Below are 22,960 nucleotides of genomic sequence, written 5' to 3'. Positions count from 1 at the left end.
GGAGCGCGTTCGTCAGCGGCACCGGGAGCCGCCGCCCCGCCCCGCCCCGCCCGGGACCGCCGGTGAGCGCACCTCGGGGGAAGCGGGGGGACCGAGGGGCACGGAGAGCGAGGGGCCGGGACCGGGAGGAACGGGGGGCAGCGGGGCCGGGCCGGGCCTCGCCTCGCCTCGCCTCGCCTCGCCTCGGGGCGCGCTGGGCCTCACTCCGGGGCGGTCCGCGGAGCTGCGCGCGGACGCCAGGTGCTCCGTGCTGCCCTGCTGCCGGCGGTGCCCTGGGGGTCCTCGCGGAGCTCTGGCCCGTGGCCCCCCGCGCTGCCACGGTGTGGGCGCAGCTGCGGGCCGGGTGAGCTGTCGCTGGAGGTAATTCGGGTAACGCTCCTCTCCCACAGCTGCAGGCGGAGCTGTGTCCTTCCCTCGGTACGTGGAACTCTGAGCGGATTCCTCTCGAACCTCCCGCCCTGTCCCGAGCGGAGGGCAGCTCTGTGCTGGTGCTGCTGGGAAGCCCAGCAGAGCCGTGTGCCGCGGGGCCGAGCTGTGATGAGGGCTCCCCGGAGAGGTTCGCGGAGCTGGGGAGCCCCAGCACTGATCTGGGCTGGGCGATGCGCGGCCGAACGCTGCTGCAGTGACCGACCCTGGCGGGGTGCCCCAGACCCGGGCTGCGGGCCGAAGCTGAAGGAGCTGAGAGCGCAGCGCTGCGGCTTTACCCCTCTGTGTCTGTCGCTGCACAGCGCTGCCCTGCCGGGACCTTTTCCTGGGACACGGCTTAGATTTGGTGCTTGACCCCGAGGCTGTGGGGCAGAGCCCTGTGCTCCTGATGTGTAGGAGTGCAGCGCAGCACTGCCACACGCTGCCTGCCAGAGGGCACACGGAGGCCCTGGCTGTGTGACAAGAGCTCAGGCGCTGGAAGAGCCCTTCTACGTCCACAGGCCATGGCTGCTGCTCGGGGTTGCACATCGGAGCAGCTGGCTGAGAGCTTTCTATGCCTGGTCACTGTTGCAGACAGTCTCTACAGGAGGCTGTTCTGCTTCCCAGCAATATGCCGGAGCTGCTGGTGCCGTGCTGGCAGAGGGCTGCTGTTTGCACCGGGCACCGCCTGCCTCAGCCATGGCTGTGAGCGTGCAGTGGGTGCTGTGTGTTGGGTGGAGCCACAAGGTGCCAAGCTGCCCTGGGAGCTGCTGGCTGCAATGTGATTTGCCTGGAGAGATCTGTGCTGTGAGGCTGCCCAGAGCCTCCCTGCCTGACACAATCACCTTTCTTTCCTTCCTCACATCTCTCCATTACCTCTTCATTTTTCTATCTCCAGGGCTGTCTTCGAATGCACTCCAGAGGAGCAGAGCCAAGTTCTCTAAATAGCCGCCTCACAATTCTTGTGTCTGTCCAGCACAATTAACAGCTTTCTGGTAGAACAGCTTTTTAATCAGCTTGCTGCTGGCTGTGTGGGCCTGGGGGGGCGCTGGGCAGTGCCTCTGCCCTGGGTATTGGAGCAGCTGCTTTGTTCCTTTGAGAGCTGGAGCACAGGTGGGCAGATCAGTGCCAGGGGCTGGAATGTGCTGGGGATTGCTGTTATCGCAGCAGTGCTGCACTGTGGGCACTGAGCCCCTTCCAGGGGGGGACACGGTGTTCTCAGGGGTCTCTCCAGTGTTTCCCCTCTGCTCACCCTTCCTTGGAAAATCGCTGCTGTTGGTGAAGCCCCTTGAAGTTGTGGCATGGGGAGATGCACTCAGGTACAACCCAGACACGAAGGCCATCGTGGGGCTGTTTCCCATCGACAGCAGTGCTGCTCAGCGAGGCTGTTGGAGTGCGTGGAGCTGCGGTGACGCTGCCCAGCTCAGGCTCTAGTGCTCTGTCCTTGCAGGGAATCTAAAGAAAGATGAACTTTAACTCCGGGGCTACTTTTAGCTGCTCTTCTCTGAGCTCTGTACAGCTTGTTTACCTCAGCGCTTGCGTCATGCTGTGCTCAGCCCTGGTCACGTCAGTTGCTCTTTGGCTCTGCTTCAGCAGTGAGAAGAGGCAAACCGCAGAGGCAACAAACCCGTCAGAATTGGAAGGGTTCAGCCCTCAGGCTTTTTAAACTTGCTCCAGGGAGCTTCCCCACAGCAGGATGGGCTGCGGAGGGATCCGTGTGGGATTTTGGGCTGACAGCGTGGAAGCTTTCGTAATGCAGGTGACTGGTGGTCAGGGGGGTCACAGGGCCCCTTTTCCTCACAAACAGAGCACTGGGAGGGCCAGGCTCTAGTGCTGCACTGAAGGAGGAAAATCCTCTTCTCCTTCTGGCTGCTTCCTGACTCCTTGCTGCTCCCAGACATTCCCTGCCTTTCCACATCCTCCTGTGGTGCTGGTGGGTTGGCAGCCTCATCAGCTGTTGCAGCAGAGCTGTCCTGCTTGGTGAGAGCCCACGTCGCAGCAGATTGTCTGGATGCTGTTCACAGCCCTCTTCCTATGGTGGCGTGGGGGGAGTTTGTCAGGTCAGGTACCTGTTGAGCCAAGGGCTGTAAAAACCCGATGTGATGCTCCTCATCTGTGCTGGCATCCCTGGAGAAAAGGGCTGGAAGGGACCTGATGGACTGGCAAGCAGTGAGCACAGCTCACAGCAGTGACCGTTCCCACAGCTGCTGCTTCGCTGCCACGCAGGGTTCAGTCCTCTGTGGTGCCTCTTATTGTACTCATGCCTGTGTTCTGCAGCCACTTCCTTCACTCCTTTGTGTGCCTGAGCTGTGAGGATTTGCCTGCAGTGGGATGAGGCTGAGCAGCTCGTGTTTCGCTTTGTGCAAGTTCTGTTTTTCAGGGATGAGTGTGGCTGAACACTGCAGGACAGCTGGGCTGTGCACAGGAAGGTGTGTGTGCCTCCTGTCCCACGCTGCAGCCGGTGGGAGCTCAGGTTTTACCTCTGGTGCTGTGCAGGTTTGCATTCAAACACAGCCCAGCAAGACCCAGAGCAGAGCTTTGTTCATGGAAGGTCTGCTTGGATCGGGGAAGTTCAGGGCGGGAGCTCCGGATGTCGGTGGTTTGTGGATTCTCAGCTCTTGGCTGTGCAGTTGTTGCTTCATTTCCCCCTCGCCCTCAGAGGCAGCACCTCATAGTTCACACTGTGCCGGCAGCCTCTATAGCACCCAGCTAAAAGCAGTGCGAGTGCCTGTGAGTGCTGCTGCAGCCGGACAGGCAGCCAGTGAGGAGCTGAGCCCACTGCAGAGCAGAGACCTTCATGCTGTGCCTGGTGAGCAGCAAAGGGCCCAGGCTGTTGTGGGGCAGAGGTGCAAAAAGGAGAAGTCCTGGGGTCACGCAGGTGGCAAACAGAGTCTGGTCTTCCCTCGAGTCTGACGGAGTGTCTGCTCCTTCACAGGCTCCTGTTTCTCCTCCTCCCTTTCACCTATTGCTCTGTTAATGCCAGGCTTTGTTCACGTGGTCTTCTCTAGAGATTGCACCAGAGGCTATGGTTCAAGGTTAATGTCCTGTGGATGCTGCTGCTGTCATCTGGGCTGCACGATGCCGTGAGGCTCTAAAAAGCAGCTTAACTCCTTGTCAGGTGTCGACGTCTGTCGTCTCTGCGCATGTCGTGGCAGGGCCGATTCCCCTTTTTCTCCCCTAAGAAAAACTATCCACAAAAATAGAGGAAGGGTCCCATACAACAAACACCAGAAAAGCACAGTGTTCACTCATGCTGGAAATGTCGGGTGGCAGAAATCAGGGAGAGCTGCTGGCTGAGCCTGGCTGTTTGTGCTGAGCAGCCGCTCTGGGGGCACCTGGGCTCAGGGCTGTGGCTGGGCAGCAGCAGTCGCGGCTCTGGTGTCCCTTGCTCTGTGTTGTGCTTCCCTGTTCCCAACACATCCTGGAGCCCGTGGGCTCTGCTGTACAGAAAGGGGCCAAATGGAGCGGCCTCAAGGAGCGGCGTCGGCTTCCTCCCACACCCACCGACCCCCGGCAGCTCAGGGGTGGGCGCTGCTCCCAGCCCCACTGCCCCCATCTCGGCTGGCACCCACCAGGGCTGCCTGTGGGACGGCTCTGCTGTCAGCCACGTGCCAGCCCCGCGCTGCCCTGCTGACGTGTCGCCTGGGGCTGTCTGCAAAAATCAAACCGCTTTCTGGGGGAAGTGAGCCCGTGCTGAGGCTCAGTGGTTCTTTGTGCCTGTGCTTCCTGCACAGCTTGCTGTCCCCTCGTTAGGCTGAGTTTGATTTCTATTGATGCCGCTCACTTGCAAATTGCTCCTTCCTCGTTTCTGTTGCTTCCTGGCAGTCTCCGCCTTCCGCACTTACTGTAAGCTCTGCAGCTCCTTCCCTGCCCTCGGGAGCAGGCACAGGGCTGACTGCAGGGCGTGCAGAAGGGACTGGCAGCAGATCAAAGCCCCGGCCTTGTTGCTGCGACCTGCGTGCCCAAGCCTCTTCCTCTTCCCCCTGGCACGAAGGTAGGAAGGCTTTGGGAAATGGTGCCTCTCTAGGAGAAAGTTTAGCCGAAGCCGGGTGCTTGGGAAATGTTTTTTTTCCAAGGAAAGCGAGGCTTTGTGCCTGTGTCTAACAGTTCTGTGGGTTTGTACAGCCCTGAGATCCTGCACAGGAATGGGAGAGGCTGGAGCTCAGCAGCCAGGCTCTCTGCTCTGCTCTCAGATGTTTTGGATTAACTCCGAAAGGAGGATGAGTCAGGATGCAGGCGTTCTCAGCTCCCAGCTGGGGCAGTGCAGTGGAACTTACCCTGCTCTTGCGTGCGGGTAGATTTCCAGCCTGGAGCCCTGATGGGTGCTTGCTGGCCAGTCTGCTGCCCACCATGTTTGCTGCAGGGCCCCTGAGGAGAGGGCAGGCTCCTGTGCAAACGCTGTGGTGTGAGCACTGCTTTTCCCTCCTGCCCTGCAAGCTGCACCAACTCGTGCCCTTTAGTCCCTCAGTGGCAGTGTGCTTTGGGTTTATGGTTCCACCTCCTCTCAGCACAGGTCCCAGTGCTGAGCTGGGATCTGGCAGCCACTTCTTGCAGGAGGCTTTCCTCGCTGCAGCTTGGCTGGGAGCTGGAGATCAGCATCATCCCAGGGCTCATGGCAGACTGGGGGCTGCGGGGAGGCTGGTCATGTCACAGCGAGAGCTGTGCTGCTGGTGACCTGTTTGTCACAGCAGGCAGTGGTGGCTGTGAGCAGAGCCTGAGCCCTACCAGTGTCAGACCTCATCTGGTGGGGTAAACAGAAAACCGTTCTGGTGCTCAAAATGGAGGGGAGTGCATCTCCCATAGCAAGTAGCTGCGTTGCACTGTGTTCCTCGCTGAGACAGATGTACGTCGGCTTGCTTCTGGATCGTCAGCGCAGGAGAATTGGAGTTGGCTGTTGGAGCCGTGCTGCATGCTGGGCATCAGGTGGTGAGGGCAGGCAGGCACAGCCCTCATGCCAGTTCAGTGCAGAGCTCAGCCCTGTGGGCACAGCTCAGCACGCTGCTGCCTTGTAGACCTGCCCCGTTCCCCTTCCTGGGGTCAGCCTGAGCCAAGCCGTGGGTTGTGCAGGAGGGTCCAGGGGCACCGTGCTGACCTGCCTGTCCCCACAGGGTTCCGGAGCCGGCCAGGATGGCGCAGTGGAACCAGCTGCAGCAGCTCGACACGCGGTACCTGGAGCAGCTCCACCAGCTTTACAGCGACAGCTTCCCCATGGAGCTGCGGCAGTTCCTGGCCCCGTGGATTGAGAGCCAGGACTGGTAAGGCGCTGCCAAGCTCTGGCAAATGGACTGTGCTTTGGACCCCCAGCTGGGGGTAATGCCAGGCAACTCTGGAGGGACTGTGCCAGCTTCTCTGAGTGCCGGGGCCTCTCTTCCTCCTCGAGATGCATGCAGTGTGAGATGGAGTGGGAGTCTGTGTGTTTGGTGTCAGACCTCAGACTAGGAGAGAGGGGAAATACACAGCAGAGGTCGTCAGGGTTTACGTCGACCTCTGTTCTAAGCAAGGTTGAAATTGAGGTGCTCCTGTGTGCTGTCTTCCGGTGTCTGAGACACCTCTGTCTCCCTGCCCTTGCGGGAGCAGGGCCTGCTATGGCTGCATCCCGGTGTAGCTTAGGGGTCGGTGGGATGCTGGACTGCATGTGGGACAGTGGGTGATGCGCGGAGCTGCCCTCCCCGCAGCGCCGTGCCTCCCCTGGGCTGGGCCTAAGGACTCTGCCCTCCTCGTGCAGGGCGTACGCTGCTAACAAGGAGTCGCACGCCACGCTGGTGTTCCACAACCTGCTGGGGGAGATCGACCAGCAGTACAGCCGCTTCCTGCAGGAGTCCAACGTCCTGTACCAGCACAACCTGCGCCGCATCAAGCAGTTCCTGCAGGTGAGGCGGGAGGCGACCGTTCTGTTTCCAAAGCGCAGTGGCCTCCTTGTCATGGCTCACAGACCACAGCCCTAAAGCATGCAGAGATCCCAGCAGTTACAGTTTGAAGGCTAACTCTGAGGCCCTCACTGTTTTACAGAGCAGATACTTGGAGAAGCCGATGGAAATAGCCCGCATCGTGGCTCGCTGCCTGTGGGAAGAGTCACGGCTCCTCCAGACAGCTGCCACCGCAGCCCAGGTAGGTGACCCAGGCGTCTCTCTGCCCACCCAGCAGCTCTGCGCAGTAATTGGTGCCGTCAGGAAGCTCTGGTCTGAAGCTTCCTGCATGTCTCTTTCAGGGGTGGTCAAACTGCAGTGAAGGGCAGCTGACCCTCAGCTCTCTAGGATGCATCAGTGCTCTGTGCTGAAGTTTTTTGTTGTTGCTTAGTAAAGGGTTTAAGACTCCTTATGCAGAACCTTCTGAGGCTGGGAAAGGACTGTCCCAGAGTTGCAGCCCTGTTCTAATGCTGCTCTTGTCCCTTCTACAGCAAGGGGGACAGGCGACACATCCAACAGCAGCTGTAGTGACAGAAAAGCAGCAGATGCTGGAGCAGCATCTGCAGGATGTAAGGAAGAGAGTGCAGGTAAGTGTGCTGCCCGGGCACCTTCTTCCCCTGGTACTAGGAGCACTGTGGTGATGTTGTACTTCGAACAAATTCCATCTCTTGCCTTGCAGGATCTGGAGCAGAAGATGAAAGTGGTGGAAAATCTCCAGGATGACTTTGATTTTAACTACAAGACTTTGAAAAGCCAGGGAGGTAATGAAGTTCATTAACATCTGGCAAGCCAAAGTGCGGTCCTGCAAGGAAGCATGCTGGAGGGCGTTTTTCAGCCCTCTCAGTCCTCCTCTTCAAGCCTGAGGGGTGGGTTAGTCTTAGGGCATTTGCATGGCAATTGTAGAAAGTGACAGAAACAAAAAACCAGGCTGACAGGGCCTGCAGGGAGCTGAACCAGAGCTTTGCCTGTGAAAGGAGAATGGCATGGGAAGGTGATAGTGCTGCTTCGTATGCAGAAATGCCAGAAAGGTGCTTGGAGGCAGTGCTGGCAGAGGCTGTGTGAGATCACTGCTTAACTGTTGATGGCTTTGTAGAATTTCTTGCTCCTTTCTAGTAAGCTGTGCGGTCTCCAGTGTGATGTTTGGGAGGGTAGGAGGTACATTTGTTTGGCTGAAGCCTTGTGTCCTCCGCACAGACATGCAGGACCTGAATGGAAACAATCAGTCGGTGACGCGTCAGAAGATGCAGCAGCTGGAGCAGATGCTCACAGCGCTGGACCAGATGCGAAGGGTACGTGGTGCTGCTGGCCTCCCAGGTCCCTCTGGGGTATTGGTGTGCTCTTATTCTGGGGTACGGGTTTGAGTCTCGTGTGGATACAATCACGAGAGTAGCACTGGCAGTACAGCAGTGGGCAGCTCCATTTCTTGTGAACGTAGGACTTTGGGTCTTGGAGGGTGTCAGAGTGCTGAAGGCCCTGCTTTCTGGTTTGGCAGGGTATTGTGAGCGAGCTGGCAGGACTGCTGTCAGCCATGGAGTATGTGCAGAAGATGCTGGCAGATGAGGAGCTGGCAGACTGGAAGAGACGGCAACAAATTGCCTGCATTGGTGGCCCACCAAATATCTGCTTAGACCGGCTCGAGAACTGGTAAGACTCATCGGTCCCTGGAGAGGCAGCAATCAAACACCTGCAGCAGAAAGGAGTTCTCTGCCTTTGGTCACATCCTTGCAAAATGGCCACTGATGCCTGCAGTTGTAAATGTAATCTGGTAGCCACACTTATGCTTGGTAGTGGACAATAATGCTGGATTCATTAGCTCGAGGTTTGTGAGATTGTAAGGTTGATGGCTTGCATGGCTGTTCCTGAGCTCTTGGTTGGTACGACTGCAGAACTTTGGTTCACACAGGTTTCTTTCATAGTGTGTGGCCTAGAAAAATGTGCTGAGCTGTGGGCATATTCTGTTCTCTGCTGGTTTGGTACAGCGATTGTCCTCTCTTGCAGAAGTAAGGGGAGGAGGAGGGCTCTGTGGGCTGGGACCGTGCAGGACTTGGCAGCCAGAGCTAATGCTGGTTCTTCCTACTCCCTAGGATAACCTCTCTTGCTGAATCACAGCTCCAGACCCGGCAGCAGATCAAGAAACTGGAAGAGCTGCAGCAGAAGGTGTCCTACAAGGGCGACCCAATTGTCCAACACCGGCCAATGCTGGAGGAGCGGATCGTGGAGCTGTTCAGGAACCTGATGAAAAGGTGCCGAGGGAGCTGTGGGCTGTCCCTTGGTTACAGGCAGTGAAGGGGTGAGCGCTGTGTGCTGGGATGGGGCTGAGGTTTGACTGCATTTCTTTTATCTTCTCCTACAGTGCTTTTGTGGTGGAGAGGCAGCCCTGCATGCCCATGCATCCTGACCGGCCTCTGGTCATCAAAACCGGTGTGCAGTTCACCACCAAAGTCAGGTGGGTCGCTGGCCCCTGCGATTCCTCTGTGCAGGGAAGGAAGCCATGCAGGGTGAATGCAGCGTCCGTCTCCCAGGAGGTGCTGGTTCAGATGCAGCCTTCAGTTTGCCCGGGGAGTGCTGCTGCTGGGAAGGAATGGCTCCCTGCTGGAGTGTAGCCTGGGTGACTCAGTGTGGGGATGGTGGTTGTTGGCTGGGGCTCTATTGTATTCCTGGAGACAGCTGGGGTTCTGGTAAATCCCACTGTGGGGGCAGACGACAGGAAGTGTCAGTGTGTCCCTGCCAGAAGCCTGTCTTCTGGCCTGTGTTCTTCACCAGCTTCTGCAGAAATTGCTGCTCTGACACAAGGCTCTGTCTACAGCTTCATTACCATCTCACAGTTGTGCCCCAGTTGCTTCCTTGGCAGAAGAAACGCAGGTGGTTTAGAGCAGTCTGCCTGGAGTGGGCAGTCAGTGGCCAAAACAAACTCTTTATGGGGCTTGGGAGAACCATAGGTCCATGGCAGTGTGCTGCGTGCCAAAGGAGTTGGGTTGTGCTGTGTCCTGGTGGGCTTGTTGGGGTGAATGATGCTGCCTGCTGTGGGATGTGTGCAGCACTGCTGTGCATCCAGCTCTTCTGTGCTGTGTTTATCTCAAGTTGTTCACGTGTTGTGATGCTGGTGCTGACAGTCTGTCTGCTGACTCTTTCCAGATTGTTGGTGAAGTTTCCGGAGCTGAACTATCAGCTGAAAATCAAAGTCTGCATTGACAAGTGAGTCCTGTGCTCTGATCCTGGAGGTGCTGGGTGTGGTTACTGCAGTCAGACTTGCTCCTGCTGCCCCTGAGTGGGGCTGCATCCATGCACTGGGGGCCAGTGTGACCTTAAAGGAGAGAGTATAGGGTGGTGGTGGGCCCCCAGGATTCATTCATAGGCTGGAGGGCCTCGTGGGACTTGATGCAAACCCCACTCACGCAGCCATGGCTGTGACTGTTTTTTCTCTTTCCTTTCTCAGGGACTCTGGTGATGTTGCAGCACTTCGGGGGTAAGTGCAATGGTTTCTTTTTTTCTTTCCTTTTTTTTTTCTTTCACTTCTGCTTTTAATGTTGGCAAATGTTCTATTACGCATTTGCTTTGAGAGGCCATCCGCCGTGCTGTATCTTTTCTCTTCTTAGGTCCCGGAAGTTTAACATCCTGGGGACAAACACCAAGGTCATGAACATGGAGGAGTCAAATAACGGCAGCCTCTCAGCAGAGTTCAAGCACCTGGTAGGTGCCACGGGGCCTCAGGCTGCTCCTGTGGCGGTGTGACGTGGTGCTGTTGCTGTAGCCTGTTCCTTCCCTTTGCAGACCCTGCGGGAGCAGCGGTGCGGTAATGGAGGCAGAGCCAACTGCGATGTGAGTGGGGAGGGGACCCTGGCTGGGAGAGCCCCTTACTGGCAGCTGTGCTCAGAGCAGCCGTAGCAGTCCGTGTCCCGTTCCCCGCCAGGCAGCTGAGCCACAGGGGAAGCAGGAATTGCTCTCACAGGGCTGGCTGTGGCACCTCTGACACGTGGCAGCTGCCAGCTCAGCTCTCCCTGCCCGGGTCTGAGAGTGCTGTGTCAGGCTGAAGGCAGATGTCTGCTGTGGGCTCACTGTGTTCTGTTCCACCTCCAGGCTTCACTGATTGTGACTGAGGAGCTGCATCTCATCACCTTTGAGACTGAGGTGTACCACCAGGGGCTGAAGATCGATCTGGAGGTGAGCAGGGGTGCTGCTGTGGGCTGTGCCTTGCTGCAGAGGAGCAGCTCTGGGAGGCAGATCTGCTGTGCGTCGCCCTGCCTGAGTTGCATCCTGCTCTGTGCTGGTTGTGTCTGCCTTTCTATGCTGGGGAGCTCACTGGGAGGGAGCATGAAGCTCAGGTTGTGGGTTGCAGTGGAATGTGTGCTGCAGGGTGGGGGAGGCTTTGGCTAGATATGGTATCAGCCATTGCTGTGTGGCTGCACCCTTCCTAGGGCCTTCATGACACAGAGAATGGAGGGAATGGACACCCTCCTGACAGCTGGGGGCTGCTGTCCTGTGGGGCAGTGCAGGATTTGGTGACAAGTCTCAGACTTCAGTCATGTCCTATCTTTGCAGACCCACTCGCTGCCTGTGGTTGTCATCTCAAACATCTGCCAGATGCCTAATGCCTGGGCATCCATCCTGTGGTACAACATGCTGACCAACAACCCCAAGGTAGGAGCTGGATCCAGGGGATGGCTGGTGAAAGAGTGAAGCTTTTCTTGGGTCAGGTATCCTGGCAGCGAGGCAGAGGCTCGCTCAGGCCCATCAGCAGGGCTGGAACAGGACCTGGCCTTGCTTCTGTCCCTTTTTCTGCTCAGGGCTGTGTTCTCTCTTGTACAGAACGTGAACTTCTTCACCAAGCCACCCATTGGGACGTGGGACCAGGTGGCAGAGGTGCTGAGCTGGCAGTTCTCCTCCACCACAAAGCGTGGTCTCAGCATCGAGCAGCTGACAACCCTGGCAGAAAAACTTCTAGGTAACTCAGCATCGGTGTCCTGTCTATCCCTGCCACTCATGGCAGCTCCCCACGAGCAGTTAGATTTGGGAAGGAAGCTGTCCTTCTTGGTGTTGCTCCCTGAAAACTCTTTGGAGGAGCAGCCATAGGCACATGTTGACAGTCCTGTTCTCTGTCAGGGCCAGGTGTGAACTACTCTGGCTGTCAGATCACCTGGGCCAAGTTCTGCAAGGTATAATTCCTTCTCTTCACCCGAGTGCCTCCCCTTGGCTGTTCTCCACTCTAGTCATATTCACAGCCCCTCTGCTCTCTTCCTCAGGAGAACATGGCTGGCAAAGGCTTCTCCTTCTGGGTCTGGCTGGACAACATAATTGACTTGGTGAAGAAATATATCCTGGCACTGTGGAATGAAGGGTGAGTCTCAGCTATTGTCAGCTTTGGTTGGGGACCCACGAGGCCTGTCCTGATGGAGGCAGTACCTTGTCCCTGCACTACCTAGCTCTCCTGGAATGCTTTTCTGTCCAGGCCCTGTTGGTTCAGACTGGAAACACTTGAGGCTCCCCAGACAATCCCCAAAACATTGGTGGCTTTGCAGTGGCCAGCCCAGGTCCTGCTGCTGCCTGTCAGCGTACAGAGAAGTGGCAGGATTCCTGCTCTGGAGGACCTGCCCCCATGTCTTGACCCAGCCTTGCTCCCTGCACCCAGGTACATCATGGGGTTCATCAGCAAGGAGCGGGAGCGAGCCATCCTGAGCACCAAGCCTCCAGGAACCTTCCTGCTGCGCTTCAGCGAGAGCAGCAAGGAGGGTGGCATCACCTTCACGTGGGTGGAGAAGGACATCAGCGGTACGTTGCTCTCCACCACTGCCCTGGGTGTGCTGTCTTGTTCAGCCAGCCTTTCTGGCTTCAAGGTGGGATTTGGACCACGGCTTCATCCCCGTGATGAGACATTTGTGCTCGTCACGATGGCCCCTGTCCCTGGTTAAATCTTTGAGCCCAGGCACCTTCTGCTGGTCCCTGCGTCCTGAGTGCCCCCATCTGTGTGCACTGAAGCAGGTCTGTCCTGCCACGTGCTCTGCTGCGTGCCTCGTGAGGTTGAGCACAGCTCTAGGCGGCTCTGTCCCATCTGTGCCGCCCCTGGGGAGCTGGAGAAAAGTCCATGCCTTTGCCCTAGGACTGCAGGTGTCTTGCCCTGTGTCTAAAACAGTCTCATGCAGGAAAGACTCAGATCCAGTCTGTGGAACCTTACACCAAACAGCAGCTGAACAGCATGTCATTTGCGGAAATCATCATGGGCTACAAAATCATGGATGCCACCAACATTCTGGTGTCTCCCCTGGTGTATCTGTACCCGGACATCCCAAAAGAGGAGGCATTTGGGAAGTACTGCCGCTCTGAGAGCCAGGAACACTCAGAAGCTACTGACTCAGGTAGTCGTTGATTTTCTGCGTCCCAGCGCAGCTCCTGCCTGTGGAGCAGCTGCAGGAACAGCAGCCTGGTGGGAAAACTGCATCCATCAGGGGATCCCGTGTTGGTCGTAGGATGGCCTGGGGACCCTGTGGGTGCGAGCAGGGCACGAGGGCTGTCTGCAGGGCTGTGAGGAGGGGAGCGGGGCTCCTCCTCCTGCAGCTGGTGACCAGGCTGCTCTCTCATTCAGGTGCTGCTCCATATCTGAAGACGAAGTTCATCTGTGTCACCCCGTAAGTGTTCCTGGAGGTATCTGTGAGCTCAGGGGAACGTTCACGTGCTCAGCCTTACCACCACTGCTTTGGGTGCCATGAGGCTCCTTGTCTGCTCAGGGGGGCACTGCAGTGGAGCTGAGCCAGGTGGCAGTGTGCTGCTTGTGCTGCTGGGCTGCTCTCCCCTCCAGGGCCCCTCTGCCTTCCAGAGAGCTCCCAGCTGGCTGCACTGTGCCCTGGGGCCCGCTGGAGGGGCAGGAGGTGTCTGCTCTGTCCAGGCCCTGATGCTTTTCCCTCCTGACAGCACCTCCTTCAGCAATACCATTGACCTGCCCATGTCCCCACGCACTCTGGACTCACTGATGCAGTTTGGCAACAGTAGCGAGGGAGCAGAGGCCAACGCAGGAGGGCAGTTTGGTGAGTGGTGGCACCCAGTGCCTGAGGGTGTCCTGGTGACAGCAGGAGCTCAGGGTGCAGCCCCGTAACTCCTGCCTGGTTTCGCGCAGAGTCGCTGACCTTCGACATGGAGCTGACCCAGGAGTGCGCTGCTTCGCCCATGTGACGCGCTGTGCTGGCGCCTGCAGGACCTGCGTGGCTCCAAATCGTTTCAGTCACATTTGCTCGGGGCCTTTTCTCGGGAGGAGCTGGGGGCTGTGATCCTTGCCACTGATTCCTTGTTTTACCCAACCAAACAGATGCCTCGCTGCAGCGGTCCTGTTTGCCCCTTTGGGAGAAAGGGGTTGAACCTTCTTCTATTTCCTTCCATAACGGTTTTTTATTATTGTTTTGCTCATTCAAGTGCCTATTAGCCTCCGATTGCAGCCTCACTTTTTACAAATGCTTCTGCAGCCCCTACCGTGCTGCCTGCTGTTGAAAGCTGCTTTCTTGACTGCCAGTGTCTGGAAGCCCACAGTCCCATGAGTCTGGATCTGAGAGGGCATCAGCCAGACCCAGTCTCCTTAGGGTGACCTGCTGTGCTGTGCAGCAGCTGCCCAGCAGCTTGCAGAACCTGCAGAGGGATCTCATCTCTGTTCTCCCTTCGCCCCGCTTGTGGCCCAGAGGGGCAGCGAGTGGCTCTGTGCTGCAGGGTGGAGGAGCCCAAGGCTGATGTGGAGGGCTTTGCTGTGTTCTGCCAGGAGCAGGGAGTTTCAGTGCTTACTGCTGCCTTGCTGCTGTGGGCAGAGGCAGGGCCAGATCCAGCAGCCCTGGGCAGCGCTGCTTTCCCTGTGCTGCAGGGCCCGGGGAAGGGCAGGGAGGCATCTTAGCAGCACTATGTGCTTGTGAACACACAGCATCTGCATTTTTGGTCCTTCTTAGGACCAGGAGGCTGCTCTTACCCCTGGCTGGCCCCTTGGCCAGATTCATGACAGGAGCACAACTGCTTTCCCTGTGCAGAGTGAGACCTTTCAGATAGGGGGGCAGGAGCTGCTGCTATGCAATATGCCCTGCAGTGGGTGAGTGGGCTCTCTGGCACAGCGTATGATGTCCCAGGCAGTGGGTTTGCAGCTTCTCAGGGGCTTTGTGTGGCACTTTGGAGGTTGGCTGTCACTGTTAAGTTAGGAGGTGGCAAGGGTTGAAGAAAGGATGGGCAAAGGAGAGGAATCTGCTGGGGGCAGCAGCCATGGGTGTTGATGTAGCAGGCAGTAAGGCTCCTTGCGCTGGAGGTCAGGAGAAGTTGGGAGCTGTGCTGGCTGATGGTGGTTCTGTATTTACTGAAGCGCAGGGAGCCCTCCTGTCCTTCCCAGGCGTGGGCTTTGGTTCTGTCCCTGAGCAAAGATGGGAGGGAGCGGCAGTGTGAGGGTCGTGTGCTTCCCCAGAGCAGCAGGATGCCCCGTGCAGGAAGGGGGTGCGAGGAGCAGCACAGCAGGGCTGTGGGACACGGCAGCCGTGGGTAACAGCCGAGGAACTTGTGGGCAGCAGCACAGGGCTGTGATGGTGTTGGCGCTCTGGCTGCAGATGCTCTGTTTGTTCCCGTGGCAATGCTGTGGTGCAGGAGGGACCCTGTCCAGCATCTTCAGTGCGTGGCTGCAGATTTTCTACCCAGAAATGACGCTGGGATGCACAGACAGCCCTCCTGCGCCTGTGCACAGCGTTGCTCCAAGTCCATCAGCTGTGCAGGAAGCTGCGGCAGGGCCAAGAACAGCATCCATCTGTGCCCCCTCACTGTGGGGAGGGGGCTGCGGCCCCTGGGCAGCGCCGGGCACGGTGTGAGGGCAGGGGGGGCCATGGGGCTGCCCGTGGCACGGGACGCAGAGGCCCTTTGCAGTCAGTCGGTGCTCAGAGGAAATAAGGCCTGTTGCTTGTCCCTGTGCTGGCGTGTTGCTGCCGTCAATGGAGCCCCTGGGCCACATTCAATACTGTAAAGATTTTTAATTTTTTGTATATTTTATTGCTGTATCTACAGGCTTTGACTTTCTCCAAAATAAAGGCTCTGAAGCAGCCCTGTCTGCCATGCCTCTCCCTCAGCTCTGGACCCCTCTGTGGGCGCCGCGCTTTGCGGTTCGCGTGGGCAGCTGTGAGCGCGGGGCAAAAGCAGCGCCTGGCTCCGCTCTGCTTGCGTCAAGGAAACCTCGGGTGCCAGCGTGGGAGGCAGCGATGGGGACCCTCGGCGCTGCGTGCTGGGGTGAGGTGACAGCCACCAGCCTGCGCTTCGGCAGGGCGCTTGGGCGGCATCCCAGGATGGCTGCTGCTCTCCGAAGGGGGGGAGCTCGGGGCAGAGGGGGCGTCCCCCACGGCGCCTCTGTGCCCGCAGGGGTGGCTGCCGTGGGGCTGTGCGGGGCTGCGGCACGGCCCTGCCCTGCCCTCTCGTGGGGATGTGCTGGAGCCGGCAGCGAGTGCTGCTGCACCGAATGCGGCGCGGGCTGCAGCCCCAGCACGGCGTCGTTGCGGCTCCTCGGGCTTTGCGGGACTGGGGCTGAGCACTGCGGGAGCAGGATGGGAAGACACCCACCGCAGTTGGAGCCCGCCGTGCCTCCAGGGCCCTGAGCCTACTTGCAACCCCCTGCTCTCTCTTCTGAGATCTGCTTGGGGTTTTGCTTGGACCTTTATGACCTGGTGCGGGGGAGCAGCTGCCCTGCCCCATCAGCCCGGTCTCTAATCCAGTATGGGGTCCAGGCTGTGGGACCAGGGCTGAGGACCTGGAGATGGTGGTGCCTCCAGGTGCCTGGAGCAGACAGACAATGACAGGTGTGCCAGCACTTGTATTCCCACCGCCTGTGGCCCTTGGTGAAGCAGAGCTGGATGCAGCAGCACAATGAATGTGGAGTTTGGTCTCAGGCGAGGCCCAGAGGAAGAGATTATTGCTCCGTGAGGATTAGCAGGGGATTTTTCATGCAGGCCGTGCTCAGTAAATCCCCCAATCCCCTCTGGGCTCCTTCAAGACGCTGGAGCTGCCCTTATTGCCTGTGTGCTCCCTGCTCTGCTCTCTGCTCTCAGCTCGTTGCTGAGGTGGGCACTGTTCCCTGAGAACCCCCACCCATGCTTCATTGTGCAGCTCTGGGTTTTGGTGGGATGGAGCCCCAGGTTCCACCCCGAAGCTCGTGCAGCCCCCCAGGGCCCAGCCCTGTTCCCTCCCCGATGGTTCTCAGCTGCAGGAGAGGGTGGAAAACCCCAAAAGAAGGATTTTTCTCCCTGATATGCAAACCCTGAGGTTGCCACAACCGTTGGGTGTCAGGAACGGGCCGTCCCTTCCCACACTCCTGCAGATAAGTGGTTTCTTATCTCCGTGTGCCCACATGCCCTGCTGCATCCCTGCCTGAACCTGCTCTGTGCTTGTTTAGCCGGAGGGCCCGGTCCCTTGAGTAACTTGGGTTAATTGGCCGACAATCTGATCTCAATTGTTGCTATTGTGAATGCTCCAGTTGGCAGCTCAGTTGGCTGCTCTGCAGCAGAAGGCATTGGCTGAGGCTGCGTGCTCTGCCTCAGTGGGCAGGCTGTGCATCGTGTGCAGTGCTGCTGCATGGGACTGCATCTGAGGAAAGTTGCAGGAAAGGCACTTCTGTCAACACAGAGAAACAACGTGAGGTCTGGCAGGGCTTGTGGCGGCCCAGGGTTTGGATCTGTGGGGCACACAACACACCCCAGCCTGGAGGGGGCTTTTCTCCCCTTGGTCCCCAACACCATCCTGTGACGACCTCCTCATCCTGCTGCCCTATGGAGCCCGGGTTGGGGGGGATGTGGGGCGTGGGGTTGTTTGCAGCTCAGAAAGGAGGTCGCTCCCCTTCAGCCCCTGGCCCCACAGCAGGGAGGGAGCGGGGATGGTGTCTGGGTCAAACATGCGGCCGGATTAGGGGCTTCCAAATGCGGATAAGCTGCTTGGGATGCAGACGCTCGCGTGACAGGGTTGGGGCAGCCCTGAGGGGATGGGTGGCCACCTGCCAGGGCAGCCTGCGTGGGCACAGCTGTGCTCCCTATCAAGCCCCACGTGATTCCCAGTTGGGATTGGGACCGAGCCTTGGGGTGCAGACGCTGCCCATAGCCGTACTCTTCCTCCGCTCCCAGCCCCATTGTGGCCGTCCAGGCTGCAGGCAGCACCACGCAGCGGGTGTGTTGGGTGATAGATGCTGTGGAAGGACAGCGTGTGCCCCCCTCACGCCCCAGGGGTTTATGTGCCAGGCCAAGCTGTTGGGGAGTGGAGGGGACTGGGGCCCAAGAACTGCAGCACCTGAGCACCACAGCCCCTCCTGGTCTGAACGTTCACAGCACCGGGTGCTGAGCCATCAGCAGCTGTACCATGGCCTCTGCTGCAGCAGCGCCTGCGAGCACGGAGCGCCCAAAGGGCATCTGCTGGGCAGCTGGGCCATGCACCTCTGCTCCCTGACTGCTGTTGCAATGACCCCGCCAGCTCCAATGAGGCAGGAAAACCACACGCCGCCCCACGGAGCTCCTGCACCTCTACCAACAGAGCCGCTCCCACGCTGCCCTCCGAGAGCTGCCCCCAGCCTGCTATGTGTGGGGTCACACAGCTGCACGCGGCGGCTATTTGGGTTTCCAAAACACCGCAGTTTCAGGTTGCACAGCTGGAGCAGCTCCCCCAGTGCCACGCTCCCACCTGGCACAAAGGCTGCATGCACAGAGCAGGAGCACTGAGCCTGGCTCTGTCCTGGGCTGCAAGGGGTTTGGTGTTCGCCTCAGCCTGGCTCCCCTCATGCTCCTGCACCTTCCTCCCTGCCTGAGCGTTGGGCAGCCCATGCTCACACAGAGCCTGCAGCCCTGCAGAGCACAGTGAGCTGCTATTTCTGGGTGAGCAGAGCACCCTGTACCTGGTGGTTTGCACAGGGAGAGGGGCTCTGCATCTCCTCCATCCTTTTTCTGCCAAGCCGTGTGCTGCCATGGAGTGAGGCAGGAGCACCAGGACGCTGCTGCAGACATCCATCCGATGTCCATTCTCACCAACAGCTCCAAGCACGAGGGCAGCTTCGTGCAGCCCTTGCTGCCCAAGTTGAGCACTATCGCTGCTTCCCAAGCCTCATAAAACAAAAGGCAAACATTGCATCACACACAAACTTTAATACGCAGCCGAGCAGAGCCAAGCAAGGTCTCAGTGGTGGTTCCTGCTGCCAGGTGTGGCAGAGGTCAGAGCCGGCGGCTCCGGCACCGCTGTCCCCGCACCCCGCTGTGTGCAGCCGTCTCTCAGCACTGCCCTGCTGCCTGCGTGCGGCTCTGAGCTGCACCCAGTGCTTCACCCACCCGGATCCATGGCAGCCCCAGCTCCTGGAGTGGGAGCCGGCCCCACAGGCTGCGCCCCATCCCTGACCCACCCAGGTGAGGAAGAAGAGCAGCAGGCTTTCCCTCAGCGCTGCCCAGTTCCTTCTCCAGCATCAGCCGTAGCTCTGGGGCTACTCTCACTTTCAGGTTCCCACTTTCGCTGCCTCCCTCGGCCCTGGTTCCCATTCCTGCAGCCTTACCCTGCTGCTGGGCCCACGTCTGGCGCTGGTTCCCCCCAGCACCATGGGGGCTCGCTGCAGGCTGGGGCAGCCATGCTGACCCGTGCTGACCCGCAGTAGCCACGTGTTTATGGCAAGAGCCAGCCTAGTCCGTTTCTGTGGCAACGTGAGGATGTGGGGATGCGCAGCAGCACCAGTGCGAGGTGGGGGCTGGGGGCTCTGACTTCTGTGTAGCTGCTGCTGCTCCCGGTGCCGGGGGGGGGGGGGGTGAGACCCTTGTGTGCACAGCGTGTGCCAGGCTGGGAGCTGCAGCTCACAGTGCAGCCCCAGCTGGCTGTTATTTCCCCGTGTTTTGCAGTACGCAGAAATGGCTGTTTGTTCCACTTTGGATGAATGATGCGAGTGAACAAAGAGCTCAGCCTGGGCACCAACACTGCCTTGCTGCTGAGACCCAGCAAATGCTGGGGCTGCTTTCAGCCATATCTAAGCGGATGGAAAAAGAAATATCCTGTGGAAATTCCCCCCTGGACTGAATGCTTTTCCTGTTCTTCCATGACAGCAGCTCCTTGCTTCCCTCTGGCACGAGGGACGGTGCTGCAGCCACAGGTTCCATGCACACCTGGTGCCCTGCATGCCAGCACCACGATCCCCACCTCACCTCCAGCTCTGCATGAGCAGCTCACTGTCTCCTCCAGCCCCAGCATTCTGCATCCAAACAGCTCTTCCTGCACTTCTCCATCCCCGGTGCTCTGCAGGGAGCAGCTCCTGGGGCGGCTGCAGCAACACTGACCTGTGCAGCCCCAGATCTGACCCTGCTGCGTCACACCCTGCTCCCCTGGGATGGCTGTGCTGGGGCCCCAGCGCTGCACCCAGCAGCCACCCCGGATTTGGCAGCACTGTGTGTATCCCCTTGATCCCCAGAGGACGATTCATGGACCATTTTAGTTAAATCTAAGAGCTGTTTTGCTGCCCAGAACATGCTGTTCTTGGGCACCTTCCTGCAGGGCGGGCAGCAGCATTCCAAGAAGCTGTGCTCGGGGCACTCAGTGCCTCGCCTGCAAGTTGAGTTACCTCCTCTGCGCCCACCTGATGGCCAGATCCCCCCTGCTCTGCAGCCGGGAAATCGTTACTGAGCTCTGATGTGGGGCAGGTGGGAAGAACCTCACAGCATGACTGAGTCAGAGCTGCAGGAAATGGCCCCTTCCCAATTGCGTGAGCATGAGAAGGACTGAAAAAAAAACAAAGCAACCCAGAGGCTGTGCCTGGTGGCGTTGGGCACCAGAGACCTTTAGGATGGGCTCTGGGCAAACGGGCTGGGCTGCAGGGAGGGGGCTGCTGGCGTCGGGTGGCACCGGGTCCAGCTGTGCCATGTGGAGCTCTGGGAGGCATCGGCTGTGACTCAGGGCTGGTGATGGGGATGGTGTTGGCAGGAGAACCAAGAGCAGTTCAGTGCTGGGAAATGGCCCGGCATGGGAAACGCCTGAGGGGCACGGGGGGGGGAGGGGGGGGTCTGCCCACGGGTGGGTGCAGCTGGAGCAGCAGTGCTCGAAGGGGCAGCACCCAAAGGAGCAGCAGCACCCAAAGAAAGCTGCACCCATGGCAGCAGCAGCTGAGGAGCGTGCCAGCAGCAGTGGGACCTTCAGTGCCCTGCAGCCCTGCTGTAGCTGTGCTCTGAGTGTTTTAAGCTGAGGATGTTGGAGTGGGAAAACATGAGGCTGTGACTAATTTGGAGATTCATCTGTTTTTCATTACAGGGGCTGGATTATCGCTGTGTTCTCTTCTGGCTATAACGTATATCTGTGACCATGTGGGAGCCCAAGAGGAGGCAAGAAGAGGCCAGGGCCCTGGGCGAGCCTCCCATCCTGCTTACAGCCCGTGGGGGCTGCGAGGCCCGGGCTGCAGCCGACCCTCTCCACGGGCTTTGTGCTCTGGAGGAGCCCCATGCTGTGCACAGAGGGCTGCGAAGGGGCCCTGCGTACAAGAAGTGCTGGGAGGGCTTTGAGGGGGGAGGGAAGGGCAGCAGCCAGCACTGCTGGGACCTCTCCAGCAGCTGCCTAAATAAATGCTTCCAGTCCTCAGAAATAATTAAGACCCTCGAGATGCCACTTAGAGAAGGCCACTGTGCTGCTGCTCCTCACGCTCATGCTCCAAACACAGGAGGCAGGAGAGGCAATTTTCTAGGAAATCAATTACGAAGCCCAGTGCTCCCGCTCTCCCCTGAACGCACAGCGTCACACTGCATCCTGTTGAGCTCATCTGAGCTTGGCCACAGCTCAGCCTGGACACCATTTACCCTCCAGATGCTTTTTGAGACTTCCTGAGCCGTGGTGCGAGGGAGGTCCCAAGGAGTGCCAGGGCTGAGCAGTGCAGGGCTTGCTGTGCTGCTGAAGCAGACACGGACTCCCTGTGCTCTCTGCAGCGCTGTGGCTACCGCTGCGTCCTTGGGATGACCAGGCAGCCCAGCGCTGCCTCTCCCTCCAAATTTCCCTTTTGTAACATTGTCACCAGAGAGCTCAGGGTTTTTCCTTGGGATTTGCAGTGAAACTCAGTCTTTGATTTGATTCGATTTGATTCTGTTGCCCTTTTGTGTTGGAGGGGCTCTCCACATAATCTCCCATCATTTTTTTTTTTTCCCGTTTCTTCTCCCTCTAAAAAGAGACGGAAGAACTCAGAGGGAAGGGCAGAGGGAACAGGCGATGCGCTCATCTCACGCTGTTCCCACCCCCAGACCCTACTCAAGGATGCTGCCCTGCCAGGCTGTGCCAGGGGCTTCCACGACCTCAATGCTCTCAGCAGAGCAGCTGGTGCCTGACTGCTGGCACTGGCTGGTTCTGTGGGCCAGGGATTGTGAAATGTTTGAGACCATGTGATGCAACTCACGGAGTGCAAGATTTCCTAGTAAAGGCAGGGAGGGCAGCGGGTGCAAGCCTTGTGTTGATTTCCCCACTCTTTACTTTTTTCTTAGTGGAAAAAGGCCGTCTGCGGCTCGTGGAGCTCCCAGCTCACCTCCAGCTCCGGCAGCAGCGATGTCAGCCCCGGCGCAAGCGGTGCATCCCCAGCACAGCTCGGGCAGCGCTGCCCCTCGCCCTCCCAGCGGGCGGCGTCGGTGCCGGGCGGCTCCGCAGGGCCTGCCTGGCCGGGGCATCCCGCAGAGCTCCAGCTGCCTCTGCCGCGGGCTCCAAAAGGCGACAGGAAGGCTTTAATACAAAAGCAATAGACAGCAAAAGTGCAGAGGTGAGAACTCGGGGCCACGCTCTTACACGATTGCGGAGTGATTTGCAATTGCCGGCTCATTAACCACGCTGATAAGGATCCTGCCCGAGCGCTCTGCTGCGGCACGCAGAGAGCGGAGCCGATCTCCCGGCCTGGGCGCAGCTCTGGGCACCCCGCTGAGTTTCCCTCCAGAGTTTTTCAGGCCGCAGATTAACTGGTAACGAAAGCGAAAGCCCAGGAGATCCCATGCGGCAGTGAGAGCGCTCGAGCAGAAACGAGCACAGCGAGTATTGCTTCCTGCCCCGCCGCAGCCACCCCGCACCGGGATCCCCATCGCCCCGCAGCCCCATCGCCCCGCAGCCGGCCGTGTCCCGTGGTGCAGCAGCCGTGCCAGCCGTGCTCCTGGTGCCAGGATTCACAGCAGGAGAGAGGGCAGCAGCATCCCAGCGGGATCGACCTCGGTTCATGGTGGGCCTGGTGCAGTCACCCAGAGCTGCAGCAGCAAGGGAGGAGGACACTGGGGTACAAGAAACGGTGGACTGGCATCAGGTGCTTGGCGGGCGTTGCTGAACCCCGGCACCAAAGCCCGGTACCGGGCTGGGTTCCCCGACGCCCACCGCCAGCGCCCGCCGCTGGTTCGCGCTCCCCTCGTCAGCCCGAGCAAAGCCTGCATCTGCCCCAGGCCCAGCGCTCCGTGCCGGGGTGGCGCAAAGGCCCGTGCCGTTGTCCGTGCCCGCTGCCGGCAGGCTTCCCGTGCCACCGCTCGCTGCCCTGCGCCCACCAGCGCCCAGGACAGGCGCTGCCGCCCAGGAGCTGTGCAGGCGCCCAGTACCCGTGGCCCGGTTCCGGTGCCCGGTGGTCCCGCCGGTGCCCGGCGCCGACGCACGTCCCGCTGCCCGGTGCCGGTTCCCCGGGGGCGGTGGCGGTGCCGGGGGCGGTGCGGCGCGGGGCG

The 22,960-nt window shown here is 59.2% G+C and overlaps 1 protein-coding gene across 3 annotated transcripts; it reads left to right on the top strand.

Annotated features, from left to right (window-relative positions):
- Nucleotides 1-8: 8 nt before the first annotated feature.
- STAT3 (signal transducer and activator of transcription 3) lies at nucleotides 9-15,349 on the top strand. Of its 3 annotated transcripts, XM_042887881.1 has the most exons (24): nucleotides 9-62; nucleotides 5,514-5,660; nucleotides 6,131-6,275; nucleotides 6,415-6,513; nucleotides 6,803-6,898; nucleotides 6,991-7,072; nucleotides 7,506-7,600; nucleotides 7,804-7,955; nucleotides 8,396-8,554; nucleotides 8,665-8,757; nucleotides 9,447-9,506; nucleotides 9,748-9,777; nucleotides 9,908-10,001; nucleotides 10,083-10,130; nucleotides 10,389-10,472; nucleotides 10,851-10,949; nucleotides 11,118-11,253; nucleotides 11,412-11,464; nucleotides 11,552-11,646; nucleotides 11,938-12,077; nucleotides 12,449-12,664; nucleotides 12,889-12,931; nucleotides 13,215-13,327; nucleotides 13,417-15,349. In XM_042887881.1, exons 2-24 carry the CDS (start codon nucleotides 5,533-5,535, stop codon nucleotides 13,470-13,472), a joined length of 2,316 nt encoding a protein of 771 aa, XP_042743815.1. In that variant the 5' UTR covers nucleotides 9-62; nucleotides 5,514-5,532; the 3' UTR covers nucleotides 13,473-15,349. The 3 variants fall into 3 exon arrangements, with proteins under 3 accessions (XP_042743815.1, XP_042743813.1, XP_042743814.1); XM_042887879.1 differs by lacking the exon at nucleotides 9-62 and having other exon boundaries at nucleotides 12,449-12,661; XM_042887880.1 differs by lacking the exons at nucleotides 9-62; nucleotides 13,215-13,327; nucleotides 13,417-15,349 and having other exon boundaries at nucleotides 12,889-12,935.
- Nucleotides 15,350-22,960: the final 7,611 nt, after the last annotated feature.

This window comes from Lagopus leucura, unplaced genomic scaffold (assembly GCF_019238085.1).
Source record: "Lagopus leucura isolate 7727_CA_CO unplaced genomic scaffold, USGS_WTPT01 Super-Scaffold_100126, whole genome shotgun sequence".
In the NCBI taxonomy this organism is placed as follows: Eukaryota; Metazoa; Chordata; class Aves; order Galliformes; family Phasianidae; genus Lagopus; species Lagopus leucura.
This window is presented reverse-complemented; position numbering and strand designations above follow the sequence as displayed.